The sequence below is a fragment of the Salvelinus fontinalis genome, chromosome 3 (assembly GCF_029448725.1).
Source record: "Salvelinus fontinalis isolate EN_2023a chromosome 3, ASM2944872v1, whole genome shotgun sequence".
NCBI classification, from domain to species: domain Eukaryota; kingdom Metazoa; phylum Chordata; class Actinopteri; order Salmoniformes; family Salmonidae; genus Salvelinus; species Salvelinus fontinalis.
In genome coordinates, this window is record NC_074667.1 from 17824541 (window position 1) to 17839071 (window position 14531).

Sequence of the window (14531 nt, forward strand, 5' to 3'; positions counted from 1 at the left end):
GAAGGACGCATGGCTTTCGACCTTCGTCTTTCCCGAGCCCGTACGGGAGTTGTAGCGATGAAACAAGATAGTAATTACTAGCAATTGGATACCACGAACATTGGGGAGAAAAGGGGGTAAACATTTATTTTTATTTTTTTAATGATGGGAACAGCACATGATGGGAACAAGAAGATTACTGCAAGAAGATTACTTTATTCCCTTGAGTCAACAACTATCACATACTAGTCAACTGTCGCAAACTTTAATCTGCACTCATAGGGCTTGTTTCCAGGACACAGATTAGGAAGATTAGGCTTAGTCCTGGACTAAGAATTATTCTCTGTGATGGACCTCCATTGAAATCTCTTTTGAGTCTATGACTAGGCTTAACCTCTATACGGAAAACCGGCCCATACACTTTCAGTAGTCACAGTGACAGAAAGTAATATTGCTTCTTGGTCTTGACACCAGGACTGAACACCTTTAAGTAGACAGGTCCCCTTTATTCCAAGAATAGAACTGACCATAAAATGCCTCAACCGTGGAGTAGTAGTGGGAAAGTTGAGTTGAAAAGAGCTTAGACCTGATAAGGCTCTTATACTCAGCGTGTCATCTGTGGCTTTCAAGTAATATTATAAGGAGTTTGGTCTGTCGGAGAGACTTTGTGTGACTGCTCAACCTCTTCTTAACGCCACCAACCGATCTCCTATCCCAGGTAATATCCTGGCGCCAAACATGAGCATTATAAAAAGAAGGAGAAGAAAACAAACACAGAAAAACACAACTGAACCCATTCCCTCGGAACGGCACTCTTTTTGAAGCGGTGAAAGAGCCCTGGTGACAAGGAGGACAGCTTGCACTGATGGGAATAACCTCATCACCTGAGCCCCTGCTGAGTCGCTGAGCCTCACTGCTCTCACTCTCTTTTTATGTAGAGCCTACTGTGTCCAGCATTGTTCAACGGTACATTGTATGAAATGCCATGCGCGATCAGTGAAGATGCTTGTCCCTCATGCATTTCAGCTGTTGTGGGTGACACACACAGAAGGGCAGGCACATGAGGTACCTACCTCCACATTAACACATGCAGTGATGCCTTTGATTAGATGCTCCTATCCCGATGACACAAATATGAAGGAATATGGGTGAAATAGGTTCCTGTTGTTTATTTATTTATACCGACCCTTTTTTTCACATTTTTATCTGAAGTACCCTGTTTTGCCATGCCGAAAAAACGAGACTTTGATCACGTTGTTCTCGGCGCTTCTGATTTTCACACGACCTGAATTTGCACCAAATGCAAAAAATTGCCCCATATGCCTTCTTTGTGCGATCTTCAATGAAATTTGCTCAGCAGTCAGCACAGTAGACAAATATAACAAGCCTCTACTACAGTACTGGCAGCCTGTGTCCCAAATGACACCCTATTGCCTAAATAGTTTACTACTTTTTCACCAGGGTCCAGAGGAAGACCCTTAGGGATATGGTCAAAAGTAGTGCACTATGTAGGGAATAGGGTGCCATTTGTTACATAGTTGCAGTGTGTTCAACTGCTAACTGGATTAATGTCAGTGGCGTAACACTAGAAGGCACCCCGTGGAGCTGGGGAGCTGACACTGACATCCCTACCATAGGTGATCAGTCAGAGAGAAACAAAGAGAGATTGTGAGAGAGAGAGGGAGTGAAAGCGGAGGAGAGCCAAAATACAGATATAATTGTCCACGAGAGGACAAGAAAGAAAGATGTGCTAACGAAAGCAAGACACACACACACATCCAAAAAAAGAAGGGGTGATGAGAGGAGATAGGGCAAAATAAAGGAAGGAGAGAGGAGGAAGCCCCGTTGTGTACCTGTGGGAACAGCCGCGTCCATAGTGGGCCTCTCCCAAGTGTTGACTTGCTCCCAGGCGAAGCCATTGGTCCCCAGGGCCACACTGTAGCCACAGCTGCTGTAGTGCTCTTCAAACGAACAACTGCCTGTAGGACATGACGAGAAGAGAAGGGTTGCATATGTAAACACGATAAAGCCATATACTCACATCATTATTTCATCCCCGCTAAATAATGATTTTCCAGCGCGTTAGGCTTCATGCTAGCCAGAAGCCATGGATTGAGAAAGCAAGACTAAACTCGGTCTAATTAAATGTACTCTTTGAGACGCGTGGTTTAATTGCAATGAGAGGATTCAAAGGGAATTCTTAGTTTTTTTTTGTGTTTTATCTCTTTATCTGTTTTTTCAATTACACCCATAGTTTAAGTGTTTTTGAGTGTGGATCGATTGATCTAGGCTGTGCTGACTTGACAGTTTACTGTGGCAAGGAATACAGTTGTTGTATTATACATGAATGGATATATTTTTTCCAATTAAATGAAAAGCTTGCTTCTGGTTTTAATCTAATTTATAAAATTGCATAAGCCAAGGACTAAACACTCATTGGCAGTTAATGACTTGCCTGTTTACTGAATGGGAAAATCAGAGCACAAGAATGGGTTATTATTCCATTAAAATGAGAGGGGAGTTGGTGTCAATGATCTTTTGTTAGACAGATTTTGACTTGGGTTTAAACCCCCCCCCCCCCCCCCCCCCCCCCCCACCCCCCAAAAAAACACCACAGTATGTCCATTCTGAAATATCCCAAACATTTCAGGCTGTCCTAATATGGACAATACAAAACAAATAACTTTTCACTTTCCATATCAAAAGTGTCAAACAACCACCGTCGTGGCATCGTGTCTGTTTCTTGCAGGAGGGGAGGGGGGGTGTAAAGTGACAAGAAAAACAAGCCAAAGCCCTTCATCTCTTCTAATTAATGTTGCCTACCAATTTGATCCATTATTGATAAGTTGCCCACAGCAGATAAGCAACAGTTTCATTATCATTTGAAGCTGCTGCTACAACCTGCACCCACATCTGCAAATAGGAGAGGAACTAGCGTAAAAATGGGGGCTTTTCATCACTAATGCTAGTAGACAGTGAGATGTAATTGGGAAGTTTTCCAGCAGCTGAGTTTCTTTAGGCTCTCTGTCGAGACATTGTTTATCAAATAGAGTTTCCCATGTAGCACTTTCATCAATAATGTTTTAATGAACTTAGAGGCACGTTTCTGAGGGCAATGAATGGGAGTTGGAATGCGGAGTTAGAATGCGTTCACAGTCGCTACAGTCAAAGAGGATGTTGTTTACGCTAGAAAAAAATGCCAGAGAAGAAATTGAAGTGTTTGTACCTCAGGATTTCATTTGAGAATTATGGGCCCTGCAATTAATATGTATTGCTGGCAGATTACAACTGTACTGTAATTAATGTGCATTTAATTTTAATTAATTTAATATTTTTGCCATTTTGGGCAACTACATAGTGAGTTTGCTAGCTAGTTTAGTTGAATTTTAAGATGATATGATCAACAAAGAGATCTTTGGAAATATCCGTTTTGAAATGTTGTTGTGGTAGAAAAGGTAAAGAAAATGGACACCAGGCTACAGTACAGCATATTTAAAACGAGTGATGATTGAATGTTGAATTTCTCAAGTAATCTTTACATAGCTCTTTATAAAGATAAGCTTTTTGGACAGATTATCCTCAGGGTTCATTCATTTGGATCAGTGGTTTCTGGTTAAATTGAGTATTAGTGTTGATAAAGATAAAGATATGCACCCATCTTGTGATCATACTCAAGACCCTTCTAAAACATTCCAGTCTTTTATCCATTTCCGGAGCCCCAATCGTACCCTTTGGATAATTAGAACCTTACATTTATACCCACTTTCAATCGAAACTGACAGTTTCTAGCATGATATACACCAATGGGGACAAACTCTGCTAAAGCGTCTGTTTTCTGTTCACTTAGATAAGATCTTAGTTTGCTCCCATAAAATTTACTGTCATCATCTAAGATTTAATTACAGCGTTTACAAACATACTGTGTGTACTCTTCTTGTATCCCCCGGCGGCATTTCCGAGCTAGACAGGCTAATATACGGCTCGGATGCTAAAGCTATTACTTTCACTCCAATAGGCATGAATAATAGCCAAATATAGCTTTCAATAATTTGGCAGTCAACAGAGATGTACAGTATCAGGACAGTGTTTTTGTCATGTAATATTTGTCTTCCAATTTAGGTCAAATGTGTCCTGACAAAGGCCAAGCAGCCATATTCTTATTTTCATTAGATGACTCAATGGGACACATTTTTGTATTTTTCTTGGCTCAGAAAAACAAACACATGCACGTACACACCCGAAGTCAATAGATCAAATCCATTTGGACAGGATCGAGGACATAAGACATAGTAGACCGATTAAATGAGTGAGCGAGACACACAGACTCAACACAAACACACAGAGAGAATCGCTTTCACTCACATCCCGTTTGAAATGAATCCAGCTTCGCCAGTCATGCTGAATTAGACGAGAAAATAAGGCTAACGAGGGTGCCTCTAATAACACACACAGCTCGTTCGATTTAGCCGCTCCCTCAACCCCTACTAATACTACCTTTTCCACTTCGCAAACACTCTTAAACCTCATCAGCCCAAGTCCCACAATCCATTTCCCCAAGCCAATCTATCCCCATCCATCACCTTGTGGAGAGGAGAGAAGGCTTTAGGTAAGATAAGTAGCCAGGCATTGGACAGAGGTTCTACAAGCTCACTCAGGTCAGAGCTGGGACATGTTCAGTGTTCAAGCACCAAACAGAAGAATACTGAATAAAATGGGGAGAAACTACTGTAAACCATTTTGCTACGGTGTGACCTCATGAGCATTACCCAGCTGAGAGAGCATACAGTTGCTTGAAAATGAAATCTGTCTCCACAACAAGCGCTCTGGGTTCATGAGCGGTCAGTGATACGCTTTAGGGACACGCTTCTCACCGGTAGAAAATACCGACCTGTCAATGAGTTAATGCTTCTTGGTTTTGCATCTCTCTCCTCAGGCTTTGAAACGCTTGTATGAATGAAATATACAGATGTAGGATCTTAATTTAATCTTTATTTTGGATGACTGAGTTTTTAACATGTTGATCTCATGTTGATCTCAAGTAAAGACGTTCAGTTTAATTGCACAACAAGCCTCCGTGCATCTTTACTTGCACACTAACCTTAAATTAAGACCAAAAAGCACCCCCCAAAAATCTATGCATTACTATAATCTAGCGGAAATCACTCAGTTCTGCCTTCAGGGTAAGATTCGTGACAATGAACTTCAACCTGCGTAAAAATTATCTTCCTCACAGACTTGTGTCAGTCGCTCTTTTATCCCTTCTCTGACGAGGTCTTGACACTATTCGCATGCCAATCTCAATTCAGAATTGTTTGACTAAAATGGCAACTTTGCATTAATGACTCCCTTTCCCTCTCCTGTGTGAGTAAGGTGGTGTATCCTCAGAGGAGGCCAATCCTGATCACCTAGGTCTCCTCGAAAAGCTCCTTCCTGGCCGAATTATTTTGTGGAGGAGATGCCTCAGTCTGCTCCTGTCGACTCTGTGGCTTGACCCTGCAGAAAAAAATGACTTGATCTATTAAACTTACTAATTATGTATTTTCATATTTCATAGAACTATAATTGTGGCAATAACATTTAATAAAAGCCATTATTATTCCAAATGAAAATTGGATTATTCTAATAGCAATAGCATAGACTAAGACTAGACTGCAGTATATTTATTATTTAAGTAATTCACTCTTATTTTTTTTACCTCTTCAGTGGCCACAATCTCAGTGGTGAGATCACTGTATGTTCTCTGGCATTGGGCATGGTCTAGGTGAGACAGGGGCTTGAACCTTGGATCCAGTGCGGTAGATCAATGAAGGTAGTCCTGTACATTATGGGGGTATCTGGGGTTCAGGTCCTCTCTAATGGCAGCCTTGACATCTCTAGTGATGGTGCTGTCTTTCTCACTTGGGGCCATGGATTGTAGAATCCTTGTTTTCAGGGGTAGGATCATGGACACAGACAGTTTCAGTGCTCAATAGGGTTGTAACCGTTTGAGGGGTTTGAGCACCTGGAGGACCTCCTCTGCCACTTTCACGTCATCATCAGACGAGGTGACGACATCTTTATTTCTTTCAGGGTCTTGTCTGTCAGTGCAGAGTATACAGCTGCCTGCTGCTCGAGATAGCGCCATCTTCCATCTTGTTGTGACATCGTGTATGAGCTTGTGGGTCGGTAGCTGTAGCATTGCTTGCTTGGTGTAAAGCACATGAGCGGCTGTTGTGCTTCGGTGGAAAAAGGAAACCACCTTCCTGATCCTCCCAAGGAGGCGGTACATCTGGTTCACTGAGATTCCTCTTCGGGATGCTAAATGTATCATATGTGCAAAGCAAGCTATCTGTGGCCCCAGTCCAGCTTCTATCACTGAATTTACTTGGTTCTTGGCATTATCTGTGGTGGTTTGGATATTGCTATTGGGCCTCTCTAGCTTCCACTCCGCAGCAGTACCTACGCAATATTTGTACCTGTGTGACTCTCATTGAGGGGGCTTGTATGTAGCACCGGACTTCGCATCTCCCACTCTTCTGTGGTGTAGTGAGCAGTCACGTAGCTTTCCGTTGCCCTGGAGGTCCACCCGTCTGTGGTGTGGGCAACAGAGGATGCCTTGGATAAATCGTCAACAATTTTGATATTTTCCTGTTCATAAAGATCTCTTCATAAAGATCTGGCACTTCATACTGAAGTGGGTGCGCAAGGGGATTTCATAGCGTGGCTCAAGTACTTTCACCATATGTTTAAACCCTCTGTTTCCCACAACAGACTATTGCCTCATGTCTTTAGCGATAAACATCCCAGTAGATTTGGGGATGGCTTTAGCCCGGTCTGATTCTGCAGCAAAGAGCTACTTAAATGCTGCGGTGAGAAGTTGTTGTCTCTTGGATGAGTTGGCTCCAGTTACTGACACACCAGGGTGATGACTCTTTAAATGTGTGGCCATGCTCGATGTATTTCCATGATCATACGGCTTTCTTGTTGCACAATGCCTACACACAGTAATGGCGTTGTCCACCACCCTTCTTCCGTCATCATATTTTTATTTTTATTTATTTTTTAGCCCCTTTTCTCCCCAATTGGTATCCAATCGCTAGTAATTACTATCTTGTCTCATCGCTACAACTCCCGTACGGGCTCGGGAGAGACGAAGGTCGAAAGCCATGCGTCCTCCGAGGCACAACCCAACCAAGCCGCACTGCTTCTTTAACACAGCGCGCCTCCAACCCGGAAGCCAGCCGCACCAATGTGTCGGAGGGAACACCGTGCACCTGGCCCCCTTGGTTAGCGCGCACTGCACCCAGCCCGCCACAGGAGTCGCTGGAGCGCGATGAGACAAGGAAATCCCTACCGGCCAAACCCTCCCTAACCCGGACGACGCTAGCCCAATTATGCGTCGCCCCACGGACCTCCCGGTCGCGGCCGGCTGCGACAGAGCCTGGGGGCGAACCCATAGACTCTGGTGGCGCAGTTAGCACTGCGATGCAGTGCCCTAGACCACTGCGCCACCCGGGAGGCCCTCCGTCATCATATTTGACAGAGAAGCCAAAATTGCCCCATACATGAGACTTAAATGAAGCGGGAGGCTTTTCCAGTTCTTCAACTCCTCTGCTAGCCATGTCTGTCATTGCTCTTTTTTCTTCTTTGCTTTTTGCAACGCGAGCATCCAGGATTGATTCGTTGGGATTCAACATGCCCCGTTCACGTGAACAGTACACACAACTGCTTTTTCAAAGTAATCAAATCAACCTTCAGGCTTCAGAGTAAAACACAGCACGCATCAGTTTTGTCTTTATGTTTTCACTGCCACTCTGCATCAAGATTTAGGGAATTATTACTTTAAAAAGTAATAGCGGCAGTCAAACTGTATTTCACACTGATGGTTAAACTTTGCAATTGATCCGCGGTTCACATGCGTGCCGAACCGTGGGGGGTGATTCGCACGGATCAAGTACGGTCTGTTACACCACTAGTGAACAGTCCAAGGCTCGGGTGGATGAAGTCCTTGGCGATCTTTTGGGACTTCCTCAGAAACCGCTTGGTGTAGATGTCCTGGAGTACAGGGAGCTCTCCCTCAGTGATGTATTGCACCGTTTGGTGCAGTTGCCAAACCAGGCAGTGATGCAGCCAGTCAATATTTGAATTTGATATTAAGATGTTCTTGATTGTGCAACTGTAGAACTTCTTGAGGATCCAAGGGCCCATCCCGCATTTCTTCAGGCGCGATGGTGGTGTGATTGGACCATGTCAGATCCTCTGTGAAGTGTACGCCGAGGAACTTGAAGATTTTGACCCTCTCGACTACAGCCCCATTGATGACAATAGTGGTGTGCTCCTCCCTGTTTCCTGTAGTTTTGCTGACGTTGAGGGAGAGAGGCTGTTTTCCTGCCACTGTGCCAGGGCTCTAACCTCTTCCCTGTAGGCTGTCTCATCGCAATCGGCGATCATGCCCACCACCGTCGTGTCGTCTGCCAACTTAATGATGGTGTTGGAGGCATGAGTGGTCTCACAGTCATGAGTGTACAGGGAGTACAGGAGCAACAAGGCACTGAACAAGGCAACAAAACACATCATTCTTTCAAGCAAGAAATCCCTCACATAGCACTAGGCACAGCGATTATGGTTTTCTATGAAGTCCCGATGTTCGGGGCCACAGGGGGGTAAGGGAAAAGATGTGAATAGGGAAATAGATATGTGTTTGCATGTGTGTACCTGTATGACCCCCACTGTCCTTGGGTCTGGCTGTGCGTGTAGGGCGGATAAGAACAGTGTTTGTCCATGGATGCTCGTTGTGGGGCCTTCTGCGAAACACAGTGGGGGCTTATAAAGCCGAGCCAGCAGAAAGAACAGGCACAGGAGCCAGAGAGCTTCCAACCGGGTCACTCACCCACAGCCAATCAGGCCAAAGGATGTGGAAATGCAGCTGATGACTCTCTCTCTCTCTCTCTCTCGTTAGAATTGACCCTAACACCCCATATCATAAAAATGTACCAATAAAAATGATTAGCTACTACAAAATGCATGTCAGGCATTTTTATCTCGTGGGAGAAATATATTATAGTGGGTTAGAAAATCCTACGGTTAGTAAAGAATGCTCTGGTATGAACCTATAAACATCTGTTTCTTGAGCTTTCATAGTGGGCATACACACACACACAACTAATATGCACACACGCACCATGCAACGATGTGTCCATTCTATAAAGAACAATATTCAGCCTAATTTTCTCCTCCAGGTATGAGTCCTTAAAAATAACACCAAAGGTTATGCCCAATGATTCAATCGTCAACTTCAACGTAGATTCATTAAGCCCACCTTTTGTTACAGTAGTGACCTCGTCTCTCTTTATCTCACTAAGTGTTAGTGTCTGACTCCTCACCCTGTGACCTCAGAGATGAGCCTACGCGGCTAGCGCCCGTCACACCACTGTCCTCCATCTCTGCCTGCCCATATCTCCTCAGCTGCTTAAAAATAACTGTTTGCGCCCCCACCAGCCCTCTTTTAACCCACAGTCATCCACGAGCTTGAAGAAGACGCGCAGTGGCATCAAAGGGATGTTAAAGCCTTGTTTAAGAGCTCAGAGCCCCGGAGGTTGAAGGGGTTAACCCTGGGCTCATTATAGACCTCACACTCAGTCAATAAGATTTCGACGGAGCAGAGTGACTAACCTACCCTGACCCAGGTCGCTCACTCCCCCTCTCCTCTGTCTATGCGCTGATATACGGTATGACTACAGCTGCCTGGGCTTCTGTGGCAGATGTTATGTGTTAGTGCCAAAAGGAAAGATATTTTGCTGCATGGGCCTCTGGTGGATGCTAAGTGGTAGCGTCAGAGCAAAATTTGAAGATATTTAATGCTAGGGCTTCTGTGGCAAATGCTAGTCCACATGTTAGCATAAGGGCTAGAAAGATGGACCTTTACATTCAAGACCACAGTAACCACATCAGGGCCATTCCTACCATATTACTCACAGGCCTGCTTCTCTAAGGGAGGTGATCCATGGCTGTTAGAGACTTCAGTAAAAAATATTTTTACCCAACTGTCCCTGAACACTTGAAGAAAAACCAAGTGACCCTCCCCTATACCCAAAATAATAATTACAACATAAAGTGGATAGGAGAAAACATGCCTACCATTTACCCTCACTCCTAAGACAGACCAAAACATTTGCAGTTTTAGAAACTGTTCTTCATTTTGTAAGAATTACATGGCAAGGTAGCCAGAAGTTTGTGGATTCGCACACCACCGCGGACAAGGGTAGGGGTGAAAAGATATCCATTATTTTATTCCATGATATTGTTGTTACAAAATAGATGTGTTGACTGTGGTTAGAGCATGTGAATATAAGAGCAACTGCTAGGGTAAATTAACAAACTAGGCATGCATAACTCACCGCTTGATCGTCAAATCTAAGACTGGCCAAACTCGTGTTTCTGGCAAAACGCACTTTTGTGCGTTTTGCCAGCAGCTTGTCGCTGTGCTTCAAGCATTGCGCTGTTTATGACTTCAAGCCTATCAACTCCCGAGATGAGGCTGGTGTAACCGATGTGAAATGGCTAGCTAGTTAGCGGGGTGCGCGCTAATAGCGTTTCAAACGTCACTCGCTCTGAGACTTGGAATGGTTGTTCCCCTTGCTCTGCATGGGTAACGCTGCTTGGAGGGTGGCTGCTGTCGATGTGTTCCTGGTTCAAGCCCAGGTAGGAGCGAGGAGAGGGACGGAAGCTATACTGTTACACTGGCAATACTAAAGTGCCTATAAGAACATCCAATAGTCGAAGGTATATGAAATACAAATGGTATAGAGAGAAATAGTCCTATAATTCCTATAATAACTACAACCTAAAACTTCTTACCTGGGAATATTGAAGACTCATGTTAAAAGGAACCACCAGCTTTCATGTGTTCTCATGTTCTGAGCAAGGAACTTAAATGTTAGCTTTCTTACATGGCACATATTGCACTTTTCCTTTCTTCTCCAACACTTTGTTTTTGCATTATTTAAACCAAATTGAACATGTTTCATTATTTATTTGAGCCTAAATTGATTCTATTGATGTATTATATTAAGGTAAAATAAGTGTTCTTTCAGTATTGTTGTAATTGTCATTATTACAAATAAATTTAAAAAATCATCCGATTAATCGGTATCTGCTTTTTTTGGTCCTCCAATAATCGGTATCGGTGTTGAACAATCATAATCGGTCGACCTCTAGTATAGGCTATGGAAAATTTTATTGAGACCACACTAGGCGGTACCATAAGTCTCCTGTCCTGCACACTGAATTATTGAGCTAATTAATTAGTAGGCCAACAAAGCTCAATTATTAAGTAGGTGGCTGTAACCAACTCCTGCTGGTACACGGGCTGCCTCTGCTAGACGTGTTTAAACACAACACACTAAACATTAAAACACACACAAAAGCACACACACATCTTCTACCACCACTGACAAATCCCAGGTCCCTTTTTGTTTCTTCCTTTACGACTAAGGTTTCGTCTTGGTATAGAAAAAGCTGTGGCGGTCGGAAATGAAGGTGTTCAAATGACCAGTAAGGTAAAAATCTGACAGCACAATTCCCAGACTTCAACATGACTCTTTTTAGACTGGTGATAATAGCCACTCGGCGCTTCAAACTCTACTGTCTCTCTCGCTTTCTCTTTCTATATGTGAAGACAGCAAGCTGATGCAGCTGAGGGTTTATCCTCCCACTGACACTGTAGAGCTGGAGACAACTTAGGCAGTTTCATGCGACGCAAGACTGTGTGAGTTGTGTGAGTGTGCTGCTGAGAAGCTGAGCTCGTCATTCATATTCATACGGATAGAGCCGCCAAGCGATTCTCCCTTTTCAGCTGCCTCCACAACCCCAGAGGGATGAGGGAGTGAAACAGTGGACTACACTGGGTCACTGCTTATGCCAGGGGTACCTTGGTTGAGCAGAGACATTTAAGAATCACGCATTGTCCTGCTAGAGTCAAATCAGAGCTGAGCTATGGTGTTCAAAAAACTCCCAAAAAGGGAGCTAGCCAGAAGGGAATAAAAAGTTAAGGTAAGTCCTCCAACAAATCACCCACAGAGAAGAAAGGATAAAGCCAACAAGAATTAGCATATACTTTCTTCTAACTAATGGACAATAAAGTTGTATTGTAATGTACTGCTGATAAGTGGCTCTACTGCAACATAGCTGAGGCTGATACAATGTACAGTCCAAACCTGTCACAGAGTCACTGGGCACTGAACATAATGTGTTATACGTCTTGCTCACTGTCTCTTAGAAAAAAAGGGTGCCAATTGGGAATAATACCTTTCACTGTTGGGGATGGTGGGAAAAAATGCATCAGTGGAAGAACCACAGGAAGAGTGGGGAATTTAAAGGTCATGTCATGGACAAAGCTGCGCACTTGTAAATATCTAAAGAAATGACTATTTGGAAGGTGGAATTTAGCTGAGACTTGTTGGAACGACGCAAACCAAAGTGACGTCTAAACTGGTTCTAGATCTTGAGAGTGGTTTTTATACAAATGTTTTTGGTATAACCTGAAGTAGAAGAATGAATAGGGGAACGCGCTAAAGCAGCCAGTGAGGATGGCATACACGAGGAATATTCTATTTTCAACCATGCTGGAATGATATGTGGGGTATCTGCACGGATCCAGTACTGTATTACATGGAAATTGGCAGCCCAATAATAGACCTGAAAATTATGCTCCCTAAGGCTTTAGGCCATTGCAGGAACACCTTGCAGATCCATTGATTTTTTTTTTATTACAGATTAAGTCGGAGATAATATTTTTCACGCAAATTATAGAATTTGTCCGTGACATGTACCCCTTGGTATGTGCATTTGTCTAGAACTACTCTGAAAAGGCAATGTGTGTAATGGGTAGTTACGAGCTCGCTCTTATTCAGATTGAATTTGTAACCAGAGACGAGGCCAAATGCATTGTGAACAGATAGCGTAATGGGTAAGGATATATCTGGGTTTCAGATAGAATAACAAGTCATCAGCATAAAGTGGGACCCTTTATTCGATGTCACCTCTGAACATGCAATAGCGAGGGGCTAGATGGGAATAGCAAAAAGCAAGGAAAACATTAGACACGCCAGTCTAGTGCCTCTGAAGAAAGGAAAGTGGGTGTTATTCATTCTGACAGATGCAAGTGGAGAAGTGTGTAGCAACTTGATCCAAGCAATGATTTTTTTTGCCGAAGCCAAATGTTTCTATAAAAAAGGTAGCCTCACTCCACTCTATCAAAAGCCTTCTCAGCATTTAGAGCGATTAGAATCTCTGGGAGTTTATACAAAACATTAAAAAGTCTTATGATATTTGAGAAATATTGTCTATTTTTTATAAAAAATATTTCTGATCAGAGGAAATAACAGATGGTAAAACCAACTACAAAAGCATAGCTAATAGTTTATCTAAGAGCTTAACATCCACATTGAGCAGTGAGATTGGGCGATAGGACCCGCAGGAGAGAGGGTATTTATTATTTCTCAATATCAATGAAATGGCAGCCTGTGTTAAGGATTAAGGGAGAGAGACTGATTCAAAGGATTCAATAAACATACTAATCAAGAGCGTGGCAAATTTATCCAGAAACCTCTTGTAAAATTATATTGGGTACCATCTGGTCCAGGACATTTACCACCTTGCATTGCACGTGCCGCATCTGAAATCTCTTGGTGATAGGTTCCTCCAATTAAAGCTTGGAGACTGAATCAATGGTTGGGACAGTTAGAGTATAAAAAAATGTATCAAGAGCCGAGGGGTCAGCAGACTGTTCTGAAGTGTATACAGAGGCATAGATGTCCTTAAACTGATTATTTATTCGCTGGGGATCTATTGTTGCACCTGTAGGTGTTTGAATTTGAGAAATTTGTTGAGCAGAGGAAGCATGGCCAAGTTGATGAGAAAGCAATTTACTTGCCTTGTCACAATACTCATAGTTATTATGTCGCAACTTAATCAGCAGTTCCTCAATTTGGCAATGAGGTTGCATAAGTATTGTCTAAGAGTCTCTTTATCCAATTGTTTCTTTCAAAGCAAGTATATGACATAATTTGAACTCTAATGAACGCCTTAAAAGTCTCCCACAGAACAAATGGTGAAACGACGTGGGTGTTGTTGGTAACTATAAAAACAAATCTGAGCAGTCAAAGTTGACAAAACTTTCATCAGACAGCAAGCGAGTATTAAAATGCCAGGGTACACAAAGCTCAGTCCCACCACCAACTGATAGCTCTAAAGTCAGAGGGGCATGATCGGATATGACAGTGGAATTGTATGAGCATACAGAGGGGAGAAGTTTGTAGTCTATGAAGAATTAATCAATACGGGTATCAGTGTGATGGACATGGGAGAAAATGTATTGAGTCATGGGTCTGTAATGGCAAACTCTTCAAGAAAAGTTTGGATAACTTTAGCAGACCTAGAAGGTGTCCTAATGTTTGTTGAACAATCCAAAGTAGGATTAAGCCAGCAATTAAAATCGCCTCCTAAGATTAAAAAGAGCGAGGTCATATCTGGAAGCGAAGACAGAAAGGCAAAAAAAAAATTGGAATCCCAAT

The 14531-nt window shown here is 43.0% G+C and overlaps 1 protein-coding gene across 23 annotated transcripts in view; it reads right to left on the minus strand.

Moving 5' to 3' along the window:
• The window catches only part of LOC129840290 (receptor-type tyrosine-protein phosphatase T-like), a 448617-nt gene that overhangs the window by 340967 nt on the left and 93119 nt on the right, over nucleotides 1-14531 (minus strand). For 22 of the 23 annotated variants that reach the window (XM_055908070.1, XM_055908143.1, XM_055908060.1 and 19 more), the window contains exon 2: nucleotides 1833-1958. In XM_055908070.1, the coding sequence (XP_055764045.1) occupies nucleotides 1833-1958 (126 nt within the window). Of the gene's footprint in view, nucleotides 1-1832; nucleotides 1959-5384; nucleotides 5473-5674; nucleotides 7457-14531 lie in introns of those variants that run through there. The other variant, XM_055908199.1, reaches the window with a different exon arrangement.